At 41.6% G+C, this 18,982-nt stretch overlaps 1 protein-coding gene across 1 annotated transcript in view; it reads left to right on the forward strand.

Annotated features, from left to right (window-relative positions):
• The window catches only part of Hacd2 (3-hydroxyacyl-CoA dehydratase 2), a 94,798-nt gene that overhangs the window by 51,193 nt on the left and 24,623 nt on the right, over window positions 1-18,982 (forward strand). Inside the window, exon 4 of the mRNA XM_041673143.1 lies at window positions 206-294. Within this exon, the coding sequence (XP_041529077.1) occupies window positions 206-294 (89 nt within the window). The remainder of the gene's footprint in view (window positions 1-205; window positions 295-18,982) is intronic.

Genomic DNA, 18,982 nt, shown 5'->3' on the forward strand with positions numbered 1-18,982 from the left:
AACAATGTTACTGCTTGGGCAGGGAAAATTTTACAGTGATATTGCCAGACTTAATTTATAGCCACATAGTAGGTGTCAGTTGTTGGAGGTGGTGTTGACTGTAGACATTTAAATTTGAAAGTTTTGAAAAACATATTATGTGATAAAACATACTATGTGATTTTTTTAAAAGTACATTAATTTACACATCCTAAATTTCTTCCAGGAATTGTGCCATCTTCTGTTGTCCTGACTTCTTTCCAGGTGATGTCAAGAGTTTTCCTAATATGGGCAGTAACACATAGTGTCAAAGAGGTGAGTAAAGGGAATATCAGCAGTGAGCTCTTCTTGTACGTGTTTGTTTTGACTGAAGACAGAACTCAGATCATTTCAGAATTACCAAGTTAAAGTTCATGTATACTGCTACAGTTAGGTCAAAAGTGCAACACATAATCCCAGTCTTCACTGTTGCTCAGGAGAGAGCTGAGTTAGCATCGAAGACATGGAGTCTCAGTTCTCATGGAGGTTGGGTGTGCATATTCTCAGCAACTCAGTTGTTTGCCTCAGTGTCTGTCTGTAGCCAGCTCATTGGCTTCTGCATCATTTGGAGAGCATGGGGGAACACTTCTGTTTTTGTGGTACCAGGAGAAGCAAACTTGTTTCCAGCCCCCTAGTCTGGGCTAATGGCATTGCTACATGTGCCAGGTGGCTCGTGTAGGTCCAGGAGCCCTCACCACCAGAACTGGGAGAAAACCACCATTCCTTCAGTGTGAATCCCTAGCCAAGCATTGGTTTGTTTCACGTTGCTTTGAGGAGGATTCTGCTGTTCCAGTGTCAGGTTTTTATCACTGTTGTTACCTGGAGTTAGAGTATTGGCAGGTACAAAGACTTATCTTTGGCGTACAATCTCTACAGCCTGTTAGCATCACCATGGGATTCCCTGACTTTCTAGCGATTGCTTATCTATCTGTTAACTTTAATCTTGTGTCTTCTTTGTTCTTCATTCTGAAATTCTGTCAAAACTTCAGTGTTGGTCATAATCTCTTTTGACAGTCTCATTTGCATTTCAGCTAATGAGGCTTTTTTTCTAACTTTTTAAAAATTGACCCACATGATATACAGGTAAAAATGTGCATAGCTAATGAAGTCTTAGCCAAGGTGGATTAATAAACTATCATTTTCTTATATTCACATGGGATGAACAGATCCATGGACTTTACTTATTAATCTCTCATTCTTTCAAGATCTATCTAAACTTACTATGCAGGAAGCATGCAGAATAATTGTGTACCTACTTTTAGTAACCACAGTTTTAAAAGTTGTAAAAGGAAATTAAATTCTAGTATAACATACAACCCTCTATTCTCATTTGTAATTGTCAGAGAGTTAGGGAAGTTGTGTTACTTATAATACCATGTAATGTCTTCATTTAGAGTTCTTTTGTTTTTTCTTTTTTTTTTAAATTTATTTATTATGTATACAATATTTTGTCTGCATGTTTGCCTGGAGGCCAGAAGAGGGCACCAGACATCATTCTAAATGGTTGTCAGCCACCATGTGATTGCTGGGAATTGAACTCTGGACCTTTGGAAGAGCAGGCGATGCTCTTAACCACTGAGCCATCTCTCCAGCCCCTTGTTTTGTTTTTTGAGACAGCATTTCTCTATAGCTTTGGAACTGGCTCTGTAGTCGGCTGGCCTCAAATTTACAGAAATCCACCTGTCTCTGCCTCCAGAGTGCTGGGATTAAAGGTGTGCGCCACCACCGCCTGGCTCATTTAGAGTTCTTTCTTTAGTTTTTGTTTCTTTGGGTTTTGTTTGTTTATTTTGTTTTGTTTTGTTTTGTTTTTTTGAAACAGGGTTTCTCTGTGTAGCCCTGGCTATCCTAGAACTCACTCTGTAAACCAGGCTGGTCTCGAACTGAGAGATCCATCTACATTTGCCTCCCAAGTGCTGGGATTAAAGGCATGAGCCACCACTGCCCGGCCATGTATTTTTAATGTATATTTCTTCCTCTTACATTTTTTGTATACTATACTGTATAGTACACTATATATTTATACAATATATATTTATGCTATAATTTTTTTCATTGTAACCAATAACTCCTAATTTTATTTGCCAATATTTTCAAATAACCTAAAATATTTCCTAGTTGTAATTCAATTGTATTCTTCCCCAGTGCTATGGGTTGAACCCAGGGCCTCAAGTGTGATAGACAAGCATTCTACCACTCAGCCACGTCCCCAGTCCTCTTTTTCACATTTTTATTTTGAGGTAGCATCTCACTAAGTCACTCATGTCACTCTTGAATTCTTTTGTCTCACATAGTCCTTAAATTACTGTGCTCCTAGGGCTAAACCTCCAGAGTGGTTAGAATTACATGCCTGTACCACTAGGCCTAGCTGCTTACTTACACCTTAAACAGGTGATTATGTGGATTCAATAATGAGATGCAGTACGTGGAGCCAAAATATTGTCCAATAAAGACTGTTCATCACTTTGCAAATGCAGTCTGATGTTGATTATCCAGGTGTTAATGTCTTAGCTGCCTCCTTGACCACTCTTCTGCTTATTAACATGGTTGCCCAAGCAGGTGGACAAGTTCCCAAAAATACTTGCAGTTCAGATAAAGCAATTCCATTAGATTCCCAGATTTCCTAAACAGACCATTGAAACAGATTTTCTAAAAGCTATTATATATCTTTGTAGATTCTGGGTACTAGAGTTGGCCATCAGCTCTGGTAACCACACTATCTGCCAGATGTGCAGACTTGACATTTAGCAGGTGGTTCCAAATATAATATCACATTTTAGTGTTACTGGATATACTCATTACATACGGGTACTCACAGCTGTTTCTCTGCAGTCAAAGTGATCCAGTTTCTGCTAACGTTAACCTGCCAGTTTCTGAAGACCTAGTGTAGTGAATTTCACCATCTTCTTGTCGCCTCTGTATCCTGTGTTTCAGGATCCTTTTGTTTTGTGCACTCTATTGATTACTTGACTTATTCTTTTCTTGAGTAAATAGAATTCAGCATTTTTGCTGACCCAGGATTTTATTTCTTTGCTCTAGACAGAACTACTCACTCGTCATTTTGTTGATTCCAGGACACACACACACACACACACACACACACACACACACACACCAGTTACCTGACGCCTAAATTGAAAAACCTTTTACTGTGTTTGCAGGGGTCAGGCTGTTTGCTACCTCTTACCTGTCCGTAAGCCCCATGTCTTAACCAAATGCTATTTTCTGTCTTGAGGTTTCTTAGAAATTGTAATTCCATTTGTTGTGTCCAACATTGCATATGACTTCCCTTCCATTTCCTGAAGCATCTGAAAAGTAGCTGTATTTGTCTTATGTAGCCTGTGCTGTAACCGTGGGAACCGCATAAATACAGTATCAGTTTCCATATTTCTCAGTTTCTTTGTCATATTCTTCCCTAAAGGGGACAGCAAGTAATCCACTTGCTCAGAAATTACATTCTCTGTGGGTTTGATTCTTACTCTGCCTTCAGTGCTAATTCCTCTTATGTTTTTGTTGTTGTGTTGTTTTGTTCTTCAAGACACGATCCTCTGTGTAGCCCTGGCTGTCCTGGAAGTCAAATTCACAGAGATCTGTCAGCCTCTGCCTCCTTGGTGCTGGGATTAAAGGTGTTTTGCTTTTTGTTTTTTTTTTTTTCCTGTAATTTTGTGATGTGCTACAGTCGAACTCATAAACCTTTCAAGATCTGACTTTTATATTGAAGTATCCTCCTTCCCTTTCCTTCCTTCCTTTTAAAAAAATGGGCTCTTATGCAGCCCAGGCTTGCCTCAGAGTGAACTCTAGAATCTTGATCCTCCTGCTTCCACATCCCAGGTGTACTACCACATCAGCCTGAGTTGTCACATTGTGGAACTAAAGATGATCAGAGAGTTTTCTCTTACACCATAAGGACCCAGTCTCAGCTTGTGACACCACAGTAACAAGGTTGTCAAGAAAGTATCTTAGGTGGGCCTGCCTGGTGACGCTCATTTTTAATCCCAGCACTTAGGAGGCAGAAAACTGGCTGATCTCTGTTTGAAAACAGCCAGGGATAAATAGATAGACCCTGTCTCAAAAAAAAAGAAAGAAAGAAAAAGAAAAAAGAAAGAAAAGTATCTATACTAAAGCTTCTCCTTTAGCAAATATCATTCCTACATTTCCTTTTAAAGAGATTATACATATGAACAAAGAAAAGCTGTGGTGCAACAATCAGCATGGAGGTGAGAGGGGAGTCACAAGAGGCAGTCCACAACTCTAGCTGACCTAGTCTGTCCCCAGGTTTCCTTCTATCCCAAATCTGACCTGGCTGCTTCCACTTCTGCCTTCTGCTGGTACTTGGTCCCTCACTCTCTCTTGGGTCTGAGTGTGAGTCTTCTCATTGAACTGAGACAGGGCCAAGATCTTTAAAATGAATTGCAATGGGCAAGAGTTCACTTTCTGTTTCTCACTGTGATTCTCTTCAGAAACAAAACTCGCTTGCTTGTTCTGAAACAGCTAAGCTTGGCCTCAAACTCTTAGACACACAGCTGTTCTGTTCTTTCCTTGACTCAGCCCTCTGAAAACCCAGTCCCTAAGTTTTTAGAGCACTGTGCTCTTGGTGGAGAAGCCCCAGGTCTTCTGTGGAGAATAGTTGAGGAAGTTCAAGACTTTCAGCCAAGGGCCATGGAGAAGCTCTACCCCGTTATTGGGGATGACCTGCATAAAATAAAATGAACCCCAAAGATAGAGCCTCACCTCCTTTTCTTACCATTTACCACGGCTGGAGCAAGGGCTGTTTCCCCCCATTCTTTGAATCACTGCACGCAGCTTATTTGGCACCGCTTTGTGGCACACTCTGGGCTTCTGGACATTTACGCCATCGGATTTATTTATGTATATGAGTACCCTATTTGCATATAGTCCTGCGTGATAAAAGAGGGCATCAGATCCATTTAGATGGTTGTGAGCCACCATGCGATTGCTGGGAAATGAACTCAGGACCTCTGGAAGAGCAGCCAGTACACTTAACCCCTGAGCCATCTCTCCAGCAGTACTCTACTATTCTTGCCATTCATCAAAATGATTACAAGTATGTCAAAATCAGTATTTAAGAAAGTAGTGTCTGGTGCCTTATTATTATTGTACTGATTATTGTTTGATGCATTATAATTTACAGAAAGTTTAATCATTTGCTCTTGACCATAGTCTCTGGAGGTAAATTAGGCCCTCTGTTAGTTTGGAAGCTAGAGAGGTAAAGTTACTCTCACACCAGCAAAGGTCAGATTTGGAGTTGGGCTTGAGTCCGGGGTCTTGAGCCCACATCACAGTTGCCTTATTCTCACCCTTCTCACTGCCTGGGACCCTGGCCGTGCTTCCTCTTCAACACTTCATTTTGCCATGTGTTTACTAAGTATGAGTCCCCCACCAAATCGGTTGCACACCTTGTGCAGATCAGTGGTGGGCCTCCCCTCAGGACTTACCTGCAGCACTTTGCTTTCGAGTTTTTGCTTTGTTGTGTACTTTATTTCCTTTTGTGTTATAGGGCCTTCTAGTTTCCTTTCTGTTGCTGTGATAAAAAAATACCTTGACAGAGCAGCATTAAGGGTGAAAGGGCTTTTTCACTTAGAGTTCCAGATTACATTGTTGTGTGGGTAAGTTAAACAGGAGCGTGGAGGAGCTCCTCATATCCAGTCAGTAGCAGGAAGACGATAAATATACATTGTCCTTTTACTCAGCCCACTCTCTACACTGATAGGGTCCAGGACCCAGAAGAAGGAAATGGTGCCACCCCCAGTGGGCTGCATCCTCCTACATCAGAAACAATCAATACAGTCATTCATAGGCGTTCCCAGAAGCCACCTTTGTCTAGACCAGTGCTCTTAACCTTTCTAATGCTATGACCTTTTAATACAGTTCTTCATGTTGTGGTGACCCCAACCATAAAATTATTTTCATAACCAATTTTGAGTATATAACTGTAATATTATACTTCATAACTGTAACTTTGCTACTATCATGAACTGTAATATTTTTAGAGATAGAGATTTGCCAGAGGGGTTGTGACCCACAGGTTGAGAACTGCTGATATAGACAATCCCTCACTGAGACTCTTCTCAGGGGATTCTAGGTCATGTCAAGTTAACAAGTGAAATCAGCTGTCTCACAAAATCTCCTAGCTCCTAAGCTAGCCTTGAATTCCCAAGTAACTGATGATGCTCTTAAACATTTATCCTTCTATCTCTACTTTGAGAACAGTGATTCCAGACATGTGCCAACATGCCTGGTTTATCCAGTGCTGGGGATTGAACCCAAGCTTTCAAGTATGGTAGACAAACACTACCACTGAGATCCCCAATCCTACTTCTCAAGTTTTGTTACTGTGCTGATGGCTCTTGGGTGAATCTCTCTACTTCACTGGTTTATCTACTTTAAAGTTGTCAAACTTTTTAAAGTTAGGATTCATGAACCATTTGGACCAAAATTACTAAGAATATTTATTTATAATGCAAATTTCAGGTCCCACTTCAGATATAGAGGATATCTGGGCCAAGGGCCAAGGAATGAACGTTTTTTCAGATAATCTTATGAGTTCTAAGCTTTGAGAAATGCCCTAAAGATAGCTGTGTTCTGTTGGTCTTACTTTCCATTTCAGCCCTTGTTCCCAAATTCTTTCTTAGATTATTCTCTCCTATTTATTTATAAAAAGGAGAAGTGAATTGAGGACACTTAAGAGAGCAACAGGTCAGACAGAGACTACAGCCCCACAGTCTTGTGTAAAGCTTGTGTCCGCATATGTTTATCAAGTGTCAACAGATACTTTTTAAATGCTGTATTTGAATCATGCTAGACAGACTTTTTAATGAAAACATTCTAGTGAGTTACAACAGTATTTCTCACATTCTAGTGTGTACAAAGTAGACTAGACATTTTGGTAGAATATATATTTGATTTGTAAGATAGAGGATTGGGTCTTTCCTGGGTACGTTCCTAACCTGCTCTTATGCATATACCTATACACAGACACACATACATACACATATGTAGGTTGCATCACATGTGTGCCTGATGCCCCATGGAGGCCAAAAAGGAAAATGAGAACCCCCTGGAACTATAGTTTGTGAAGCACAATTTGGGTACTGGGGACTGAGCCTGGGTCCTCCACAATAACACCAAGTATTCTTAAGCACCGAGCCATCTCTCTAGCCCCACATACACACCTTCAATATACAGTGACCTACAGAAGGGAGGACTTGGGGCATACAAAGGAGGTTTGAGATCAGTGTAGTACTGAAACTTAGCAGGGCAGACATCCGGGGTGTGGGAGCTCCTAGCAGCCCTGCTCTCCAGGTCTTCTCATTTGTACTTCATGTGTTTTATTTCTCGGGCTGGCTCCACTGGGCTCCATTCCTGGTATGTCAGTTAACTTCTGTACTACTGGCAGATACCTAGGAATGTAGGGTTCTATAGTTCTCCCGTTATACAAAGTCCGGACATTCTAGCTCCTTAGGAGGGAAGTCAGTGGCTGGGGCTGGGGGATGTAGCGGGAGTTATCTAGCATTCAGTAAGCCCAGTTCATAAATGAGGTATGGCAGCATATGCATGCAGAAGAACCAGAAGTTCAAACTGCTTATCAGTTAGATAGGGATTTGGAAGGTAACATGGGATACTTGAGGCCCTGTCTCAACAACAGTGAAAGGTTGGGCTGGAGAGATGGCTCAGCATATAAGAGTACTGACTACTATGCCAGAGGACTTAGGTTCAGTTCCCAGCACCCACAGCTACCTATAACCCCAGTTCCAGAGAATCTAATGCCCTCTTCTGACCTCCACAGTCACTGCCTGCACATGGTACCTGTACATCCTGGCAAACCATACACTAAATCAACTTTAAAAATAGTCAATGGCCCCACCTTTAAATGATAATAATGCCATTCCCTGGCTGCCAGGGTGTTCTGGTGGCCTCCCTAGAATTTCCTCCCTGGTACTGGCAGGTCACAGGATGACAGAGGCTACAACAAAGCCATCTGGGATTCCTAATTGGGAGAGATAATATAGAGACAATCCTAAGATAGTGGGCTCCAATTTCATTCCTACAGATTTAAGGAGATCCTTAAAATTTCTTTAAACCACTCAGTACAATTCCCATGTAGGCTCTGGTGTTTCCTTAAAGGAAGCTGGAGAAGTAGTCTGCCTTCAAAGATTTGAAGTCACAGCATCTAGGAAACAAAACGACTTCTCATTTGTTCGGTTAGAGAGGTGTTGGGAACTGCATCTGCTTCACGCTGTGGTCCTAGCTGCATGGTGCCTACAGCAGCCCTGGGGGTTGTGTAGGAGGTCTCCACCTGAGGCAGTGCTGTGCCTGCCCTAGACGATTGTACTATTATCGAGTAAATGGAACTCAGCATTCCAGAACATGGAGGAATGCGACTGATGGTTTGTGTCTGACACTTTCAATTTAGGACAGAGCCCTTCAGCCTCCTCAAGCTTTTCTTGTCTGTCCTGCTCCTGACTCACAGCTGTAAAGTAACAATGTGTGAAAACAAGGTGGAGGGAGCTGGAAACCAGTCAGAAGCTGGTGAAAGCGTAGAAAGGACTCTGTAGGAAGAAGGGCTCATCCTACAGCTGGTTTTCCTCTCTTCCTCCTGGGCCCTCCTTTTTATTTTTCTATGCTGGGTCCTCCAGCTAGGTTCACAGAGTTCCCATCCTGCCTCTCCTGCCACTGGGGGTCTATGTTCACAGCATGCCACGCACAAGCATGGTGAGGCAGAAAGAGCAGCTGTGAGCCGGGCAGTGGTGGATCCCAGTGCTCAGGAACCAGAGGCAGGCGGATCTCTGTGAGTTCAAGGCCAGTCTGGTCTACAGAGCAAGTTCCAGGACAGGCTCCAAAGCTACTAAGAAACCCTGTTTCAAAAAAAAAAAAAAGATCAGCTTTGAGTCCTTATTGTTCAAGGAGGGGGATGAGATACTGTGTCTGTACAAGTGTCATTGTCTTGAATGCTGTACCTGGACTATGCCAGTCTCCCCTGTCCCCTCCCCACAGTGATACTCCAGCCATCTCATACTGTTGAGACACAGCTCAGTATCCTGTAGTCCCCTTGAAAGCTAGGCATCTGCCATTCTCCTATTCCATCTAGTTCCTTACTTTCTATTTTAAATACTCCTGTAGGTGGATGCACATCACCTTCACTTTTAAAATTAGCCCACTCGTAGAGGCAAAAAACTAAATTATTTGATTGTTCATCAAGCACTGTCAAACTTTAGGCAGCTCTTGGGTAGAGGCAGCACTCTTTTTCATGTCTGATCTTTGCGGGCACTTGGTGATTGATTGGATTTCTCATCTGTGCTAAATTGTTCTTTTTCCATTACCAATCTTGGGTGATTGTGGCAAAACCAGAATGTCTTTTTTTTTTCCCCCTCTCTGTTACCTGCTTGGCAAGTTCCAGTATTCTACATCAAAATATTGCAAATACTTAGATCCATTAGGCTTGGCCTATGTTCACTTCTGCCATTTCAAGCTGCCTCTTTCTCCTACAGTCAACCCTCTCATCTCTTGTCAGGCTTTCCTGCAGCATGTTTGTCACTCAGAATATGATGTCCTCTGGTGAGAGTTCAGTCATTGTTTAAGAACTACAACTGTCTTTGTAAACTGTTCAGCATTATCATCACTCCATACAGAATGTAGCATAAACCCCCTCCACTCCCCTGGTCAGTCTATAGTTGAGTAAGTCCAAGTTCAGCAAAAGCAGGAAGTTAACTAAGTTTTCTTTACTATTAGTCTTTTTCTTCTCTGGACTTCATGATGCCCTGCATCATCCTTATCCTGCTGAGCTCATTCCCCTGCAAACATCCAGCACGTGAGGCTTCTCCTGGTACTTCTTTTGCTTTCTTATTCCTGAGGCTAAAATCTGATAGCATCCCCAGGTGTCAGAATCATCATGAGAAGAAACAACACCAGATCAATTCTCTAGAAGCCTATACCACTGTCTTCATTCTGAGAAATGCCATTCAGAGGAAAGGCTGGGGCTGGTAGGGAGTGTCCGAGCCGCTTTGCTGAGGCCTCTCAGGAGTTACAGCCAGGCTTGCCTTGGCCTGCCCTGGCAGTTCCAGTCCTTTCAGGCAGCAGAGTTACCTGCTTCTTTCTCTTTGCTTCAGGTCCCAGATTTCTGGGAATTTTGTGCATTTTGCATTTTAGCCCTTTAAAATACTGATGGTTCTTGTTTATAATGGATATTAAGAAGTGCTCTGCATCATTCCTATCTTTGATAATTCTGACAGTAGCTTATTGGAGTACATCCTCCAGGTATATACACTATTGAGTGGTGTCTTAATATATGCATTGCAGCTGTCTGTCAGTAGTGGGCAGTGTGTTCAGGGCCAAATCTGGTCACTTGCACAAAAATGCTTGGCTTTTGACATCAAGGGAACAGGAGTTAAGGAAGAAAAGTATTGCTTGAACTTAAAGTAATAGTTTCCCAAATAAACAAATGCAGTTTCTTGGCTGGGAGTGACCTGAGCAATATAACATGCAGAACAAAGCTTGTATCACATAACTGTGCCTGTAGTTGTGATGTCAGTGGAGAGTTGTTAGCAGGTGAAGTGGCTTAAGATGCTGGTTTACACACATGGTGCATGCAGCCTTCTGAGCCTTCCTGTATTTCATCCAGTTTGATTCTCATGTGTGTGGTTTCTCATGGTTAGTGAATGACCGTAATACTTTTTCAAGAAAGCAGTCAGAAAACTTAGGAGTACTTGGAATGCTGTTCTTTAAATAAAGGATTGTTAATTTTAAACAAATCCTGATAGTGGGGGTGGCATTCACGATCTTCTCACTGTCTGGTACAGAGGTAGAAATTGGTGGTTCTAACCACCAGTTATGAGGCCACGTGGGCCTTACCCTTTAGAGAGATTTTTACTGTGACAGCATGTCCCAGGTTCACCCTTGTTGAGAAACATGTCACATGCCTTTTCTCTCCTTTTTGAGTTAAATAATACCAGTGGTGTACAGTCAGTGTTATTATCTGGATGAATTTAAAGATCCTTGTTTCCTGCTGTCAAAGTTAAGAGATTGGCATGCATCGTGAGCATCGCTAAGATATGTCAGCCAAGAGAAGTTAAAAGCTTTCACCTATACAGTGTGTTTAAACAGGAGTGTTCTGCAGTACATTGGATGGCAATCTTTAAAGCATTGATTAATATTCATGTGGAAACTTTTTAATATGTGGGAAGAACTCTCTCTTATTACCTGCTTCTTTGGCAGAGCAAGCAGTGCCCTATACACTGTAGCTTTTTATAAGCACATTTATTTTGAAGCTTGGATATAAAAGTCAAGACTCCTGGAACTTTCCACCCACTGAGAGCTGTTCTACACAGTGAACAATCAGGTGACTGTCCATTAACAGTTCTGTGACCTACAGGAGGACTCGGAGAAGTTACTCCAATCCTTATAGAAAGACAATGTCTTTAGGAAAGAGGGCTCAGTAACCATGTTTGACTTTACATTATCAGAACACCCTGTTCAAATTGTCACAGTAATGTATCATAAAAGAAATAAGGCATATTACTAAACTGTCTGCATTTTCCAGAGAGGACCCTTTTCAAGTCTGGCGTAAAACCCTGGTGCACCTCTGGACTTTGTAAGATGGACTTGATTCTTGTGTGGATGTCATGTGTGCATGTGCAGGGCCTGCTGTGCCACAGGGGAATCTAATCACCAGTACCCTAGGCTTGATACGTGGTCCAGCTTTAACTTTTGTTCTCAGATTGCTGCCATAAATTTGTGTTTGAAACAGGACAAAGTCTGTCTGCTTCTCCCTTTTACCCCCTTTGCTCTGACTCTCTATCAAAATAACCTGAGTTTGAAAGTTGTCTCTTGCCTTCTGTGCTGGTGGCTGTCTTACTGGGTCAGCTGTAAAGGTCTTCTCTTGAGTTCATGATTTCACAGGAAGGTCCACAGGAATCCATGATGAGACTGCAATAGCACTATAGCCCTGGAGAGCTCAGCTAGTCAGGCTGGTGATGTGGGCACTGGTGAGAGCAGGCCTTCTCATAAAAGCAGCCAGTGCGTACCTCAACTAGTCATCTCCACCAGATACTGTCTGAGTTTCTTACAAAATGACAAAAGTACAGATTTTTTTAAAAAAATATGAAATCTCCCAGTTTAAAGAACAAACAAATGAACAAAAACTAGTGTAAGTATTTTTAAAGCACTGTACAATTCCAAACAGGACATCTGTGGACAGAGACAGCTGGGTACCATTCTCATCTCTGTTCCAAGAATTGGTACTTAATGATAGCTTTGATTTTTTTTTTTTTTTTTTTTTTGGTTTTTCGAGACAGGGTTTCTCTGTGGTTTTGGAGCCTCTCCTGGAACTAGCTCTTGTAGACCAGGCTGGTCTCGAACTCACAGAGATCCGCCTGCCTCTGCCTCCCGAGTGCTGGGATTAAAGGCGTGCGCCACCACCGCCCGGCAATAGCTTTGATTTTTATTTCCTGTCTTTTGAAACTTTTGCACTTATTACACTACACATAACAAACACTATGGCATTCACAATATGTGTTGCCAATGTGATGTCTTCTAGTGTCTAGTTGTTATATATCTGACCCCTTGGAGTATAGTTGGAAGTATGCGTATACCCAGCTCTTTCTTTAGGGTCACAGCAGCCTGATGCTGGGGACATTGTTCTCTGAGCTGTTGTCGCTGTGCTTACAGAAATATTAGTTCACAGAATCCTCACATTGGATTAGATATATGGGACTACATATAGCCCTGTTCAGATGTAACCAGTTATAATCAGCACATGGGTTATGCTGAACATAGTAACTATGGGAAATCTTTTTAGTTGCTAGTGCTCTTTGAAAGAGAGAGACCCAGCTAGGACTGAGGAACAATGCTGGCAAAGGTCAGGAGTTAGTGCAAACCCTGCAACCACACAAAGGCAAGCCCCTAGTTTCCATATGAGGAAACCAGGGTTCAGAGAGAATAACTTGCTCAAGGAGTGCATCTAAGAAGTTTGGAGGTCTCTTTCCTTCCAGAGTTCCAGTAGGAGCCAGAAACAGTGACATGGTGACCGAGCTAGCCTATTTAAATAAAGTACCCATGACCCTCTTTCATGCATTCTGGAAAATGGGCTGAGTACATAGAAAGCCATAAAGCTAGACAAAAAGAGCATTCAGATCAGACCTGCACGCCTGGCAATGTCGTGATGCAGAGTTGGTTGTGCATTGCTTGTTGACTGCATGCCTGTATGTCTTTGTTAATGCATGATCAGAGCAGTTGATTTCATACCTAAGACCAAGATCATCATTCATATCAGAAGTAGTCCTCTGGGCTGGTGATGCAGCTTAGTGGGTAAAGGCCACCCACCACCAAGTCTGAGAGCCCGAGATCAATCCAGACCCCATGTGGTATCAAGAGAGAACTTGTCTGGAAGTTCTCCTCTGACTTCTACATACACACACAAAATAAATAAATAAAATATTTTCTTTTCATTTTGTTTCTTTGTTTTTAAAGTACTCCTGGGGCCAGAGAAATGGCTAGGTGGGTAAGAGCCCTGTCAGCTCTTCCAGAGAGTTCAGGTTCGATGCCCAGCACCCACACGTCAGCCCACAACTGTCTGTAACTCCAGTCCTGGGGGGAATCTGAAGCCCTCCTCTGCCCTCTGTAGACAATGCATGTATGTTGTACACAGATATACATGCAGACAAGTACGCATGCATATAAAATAATAATCCTGACCTGGCTGTGGTGATGCATATCTGTAATTCTAACCAACATTTTGGAGATGAGACAGGATTCTAAGTTTGAGACTAACCTGGACTACATAATAAGACTCTGTCTCAAGCTACTGTCCCCCAAAGTCCTTAGTTATTATTTTATAATGGTAAGAATTTTTTAATTGGTTTCCTTTGTCACTATAAGTTAAAAAAAAGTGTTGGCAACAACGCATTTTTCTAACCTCTAAATGGGGTAAATAGTGATTTTTTTAATCATATAGTTCATGTTTTCCATTAAAAATAATAGTATTTTAGCCAGACATGGTGGCACACGCCTTTAATCCCAGCACTCGGGAGGCAGGGGCATGCTGATTCTATGAGTTTGAGGCCAGCCTGGTCTACACAGCAAGTTCCAAGACAGCCAGGACTATGTAGAGAGACCCTATCTCAAAAAACAAACAAAAGATATTTTCTGGTTTGTTATGTATCCTGTCATGGATTTAATCATGAAGAGTGCTTTAATATATGAAATTGACCTGTTAAAAGATGAAGAATTAGTCGAAATGTCTTTTTTAAACCACTATATCTATATCTCTGTGTTTTACCAAGGATAAAATTCCTTTAAATAAGTGACTAAAAAAGTTATTTTTTTTATTCAAACTAAAGAAAGAACCAAGATTGCCCATGTCACGTTTTCCTGTCGCAGTCGCTCAGCCCTTGTGACTGGCTAGGTCCCCAGTACAAGGGCCTCAGTGTCCTTGGGGCTAGTGCTGGGATGCGGGAGAAACAGAAATGCAGCTGCCGCCCTCAGAAGGGTGTCCAGCCCAGCACAAATCAGACCAAGTCAAGCGGGCTGCGGACAGCGCCGTGGGATTATCATTATTGAAGCTGAGGAAAAGAGGGGTGGTCTGGCCACTAGTCCTGCCTCCACTGAATGTCAGTCTGTTAGCACCTCTTCTAAGGAAGCCTGTCTCGCACACTCATTTCTTCCTTCATGGAGATCTAGAGGCTGCTGTGAGTCAGTGTATACAAAGTTCTTAGAGCAGCCCTTGGGGAGCCTTGGCTCCTGGAAGAACTCAGTGAATAGTCACTGCGTTCTAGCCATTATGTAGCCTGACCCTTTCAAGACAGTGTAGTGGCGACTTCCTGTGTAACTGTTTTGAAGCCTTTTCTATGTCCTGAGGTTTCTAGCAGAGATATAATTGACTTTTCACATAGAAAGTAATATGTTCTTTTACTTATTAAAATAGTTTCACAGTAGCTGGTGAAAATTTCTACATAATTACTTTTATCCTACTTAAGGAATAATTATCCCTGCTAATGGGAACTATCATTATCATAATCATGATTATTATCCTAATCTAAAGCATTTATTAAGAATTTGATTTTAGCTTCTAACTAGGCTAACCCTTCTTCAAAGCAAGTTTGTAGCCTGCCCTGTGTTTTTATGCTCTAAGACAATACTAATGCCAGCCCAGCACAGGGCCAGCATCCAACCTGTTAGTCTTTCTCCAGGACCCTGATTGGTAAGTTTCTTTATACATGTTCATGTCTTTCCTAAGACTGTTTCATAACCCACCTCTTCCAGCGCATCCTGAGCCTTTAGGACTAAAAAGTTTATGTAGAAGCCTGGTAGTAGTTCCATTTATCTCTAAATTGATTCCCCGGCGTAGTTGCTTCTTCTTCTTCTTCTTCTTCTTCTTCTTTTTTTTTTTTTTTTTTTTTTTTTTTTTGGTGGTGGTGGTGGTTTTCCTTGGTTTTTGTCCTTATTCATTTGTCTATTGTGTATGTGGGTACAATCAAAGCTTAGAGGACAACTCGGGGATGTCAGTTCTTTCCTTCCACCGTGTGGTCAGACTTAGGTCTTTGGGCTTGGTGACAAGTGCCTTTACACACTGAGCTATCTCACTGCACCTTTCTTTCAGTTTTGAGAAAAGATCTCATAGTGTAGCCCTGACTGGCTTGGAACTTACTATAGATCAAACTGCCCTGAAACTTAGATAATCTTCCTGCTTTTGCCCTACAAGTGCTGAGGTTACAGGCATGAACCACTGTAGCACAAATAATAAAAACCCAAAGGCAGATATTGGGGTTCAAGTTGAAGATCAGAAAAGCAAAGCAGCCAAGCCACTGGAGAGATCTTACCACTACCTAGGCTCAGACAAACAGAGGAGTGATCCTACCTCTACAAATCCTCAGATTGAGAATGAGACCTGTCTCCTCCCATTTTATATTCATCTCTAGTGCTGGGATTAAAGGTGTACACCACTACCACCACATAACTAGTGTGGCTGCTGGGATTAAAATGTGTGCCACCACTGTATGGCCTAGTGTGGCTGCTTTGCACTAATCTTCAGGCAAGCTTTATTTATTAAAACACAAATAATATACCACTATAAACCATCACACCCAGCTATAAGAGTTTTTTCATTTTTTCTTATGTTATGATGTGTGTGTGTGCTTGCAATATGTGGGGGGATGGTGCATACAGGTGCTCATGCATGTGGAGGCCTCAGATTGATATGTCTTTCTCAATTTCTGTCTACCATATTCTTCTGAGGAAGCATTTCTCAGTCAAACCCAGAGCTCTCTGATAAGGCTAGCCTCACGAGCCAACTTGCTCTTTGTCTTTTTGTCCTCTTGCTTATGTGACAAGCATTTTAACCACTGAGGCACCCTATAGCTTGCAGCTAGGTGATTTTTATCTTTTTTTGTTTGTTTATTTTAATTTTTGGAGACAGATTCTCATTATGTAAGTCTGAATGTCCTGGAGCTCACTATGTAGAATAGGCTATTAGGAAGAATCACAAAGGGGTGTGTGTGTGTGTGTAATCAATATTATATATATATATATATATATATATATATATATATATATATATATATATATAAAATCAGTTTATTTAGGGATGCTGGGGAGAACAGACTCACAGGATCTAGAGAGCTGGGAACTGGCCACACGCTGCAATCTTCACAACTCAAGAGAGAGCGTGCCCAACTTCTCTCTCCCATTTTAAGCCATCACAGCTGCAGACAAGAAGCCATGCCTTAAGGCCGATACAACAAAACTATTGGTGGAATGAATTCCCACAACACAGGCTAGCTTCAAATTCGCAAATATCCTCTTACCTCTGCTTCCTAAGTGCTGGGATTAAAGGAATGCACTACCATGCCCGACCCTCTAGATGATTTTTAAAAGATTACTTATGCTGGGGATGTGCTCAGTGATACAGTGCTTGCCTAGAATGCATGAGGCCCTGGGTTTAATCTGATGTTCGTTATTAATTTTTCACATAGAAATTAATATGCTCTTTATGCTATCAAAATGATTTCACAATAGCTGATGAAAATTTCCAAAGAAAAAAGGAAGTTTACTTTTGAATAATTTCAAACTTGGCAGAAAAGCTGCCCCAGCAGTCCAGTGAGCTCCAATATATCTTTCTTCCATTGACATTTTACTCCATCCATTCCAGTGCGTGTACATATGTGCATCATTGTGTATCGTCTTCTGATCCTTGAGAGTAAGTTGTGCATGACATTCTGTTGCCTTTAAATACTTAGGTGTGGGATTCAGATACTAAGTACCTGTATGTAGCTCTCCAAATAAGGAAGTCAGCTTGATAAAACATGGCTACCTATTCCATGGGGCCCATGTACACTTCACTAACTGCCAAACAATGTCCTTTTAAAATGGCAATACATATATATGTATGCATATACAGACAGTATAGCTATATAAGTACTTCTGGAAGTATGTATGTATGCATGCACATGTGTGTATATATACAGGGAGATGTGCTGTCTGCCTTAGGTGCTGTGCTGAGTAGAAAAACACAGAGGGAAAGGAGGATATGTTCCTGTCAGGCCTCTTCAACCCAGTCTGGAAAGCTCCTCAATATTTCACATGTGCTCACCCATGCTCACATCATTGACAGCTTTAAAGAGCATATTTTCTGGTGGCCTCTAACATAGATCCACCCAAAGTTTGCTCCTAACAATACAAACCATGCATTCTTGGCAGGAAACCCACAGAAATGGCCCCATGCACTCCTTAGGAGATAGTGTTACAAGGAGCCAGGCCCCTTGTTTATCCCTGCCGCCGGCTAGCTTACACCCGAAATAACCATACAGAAACTGTATTCATTAAAATGCTGCTTGACCCATTAGCTCTAGTTTCTTATTCGCTAATTCTTCCATAATTTAACCCATTTCTATTAATCTGTCACCATGTGACTGTGGCTTACTGGCAAGATTCTAACCAGCGTCCTTAACAGGCAGAAGATTCATGGCGTCTCTTACTCTGCCCTTCTTCCCAGCATTCAGTTCTGTCTTCTCCGCCTACCTAAACTCCACCCTATCAACTAGGCCAAGGCAGTTTCTTTATTAACCAATGAAAGCAACACACAACAGAAGGACCTCCTACACCAAGATAGTATGGCAGTCTTCCTGCGCCAGTGGTGTTGACCCAAGCACCAGCTCCTCATAATGTTTGCCAGGTTTCTCAACCTTAATTTTGCTTTTTGTTCTTTTTTATTAACATCTGTGGGAATGTTAATGTTAACTCCTGACCATGCCCACTGCTTCTGTGATGGCTACCAAATGTCTATCTGCTGTTTCTTCCACTCCTGTTCTACCATAAGGAATAACTTCTTTTTCCTATTTATTTATTTATGCATATCGATTTTTACTAAGAAGTTTTCACAAAAAATCAGTGAATTATGATCTGTTGTTTATTTTGATGCCAAAATTGTGATTTTTCCAGGTCCTTTCATCTTAGCTCCATCATTCAGTCATGCTTTATCTTATTCAGTGAAAACATTTCAAGACTTACCCTGTACTTCCCCTGCCCCCTAGAATTGGCCACTTACTAAGGAGCCTGGTGTTCCTTCTAGTGAAGAATTGTATTAAGAACCACAGTCTGAAAATCCCAGCATGGACGAGAGTGTGTATAAAGCCAGCCCTAACCAAGAAGGTATTTGCAGTTGATAACTGCAGTGATAGGAAAAAATCAGCCAGTGAAGTTACACTGGATCTATCAACCACACTCCAAGGCAGGCTCTGTGTTCAAAAATAGTTACCAATATAAATCAGACCATGTTTTTTGTGTTCTTTTTTTTTTTCTTTTGGGCTGGGGAGGACCAGTTTTGTTATTTGTCTTTTTGAAAGAGAAAGATGGAGTTGGGTAGGTAAGAGAGGAGTATCTAGGATGGAGAAAACATGAGCAATATATATGAAAAAAATTTAATTTAAAATTGTGTTTTAAAAAGAATTGCAGTTTG

The sequence above is a fragment of the Microtus oregoni genome, unplaced genomic scaffold (assembly GCF_018167655.1).
Source record: "Microtus oregoni isolate MIOR12 unplaced genomic scaffold, Mior012 000023F_ref0000262, whole genome shotgun sequence".
Classification (NCBI taxonomy): Eukaryota; Metazoa; Chordata; class Mammalia; order Rodentia; family Cricetidae; genus Microtus; species Microtus oregoni.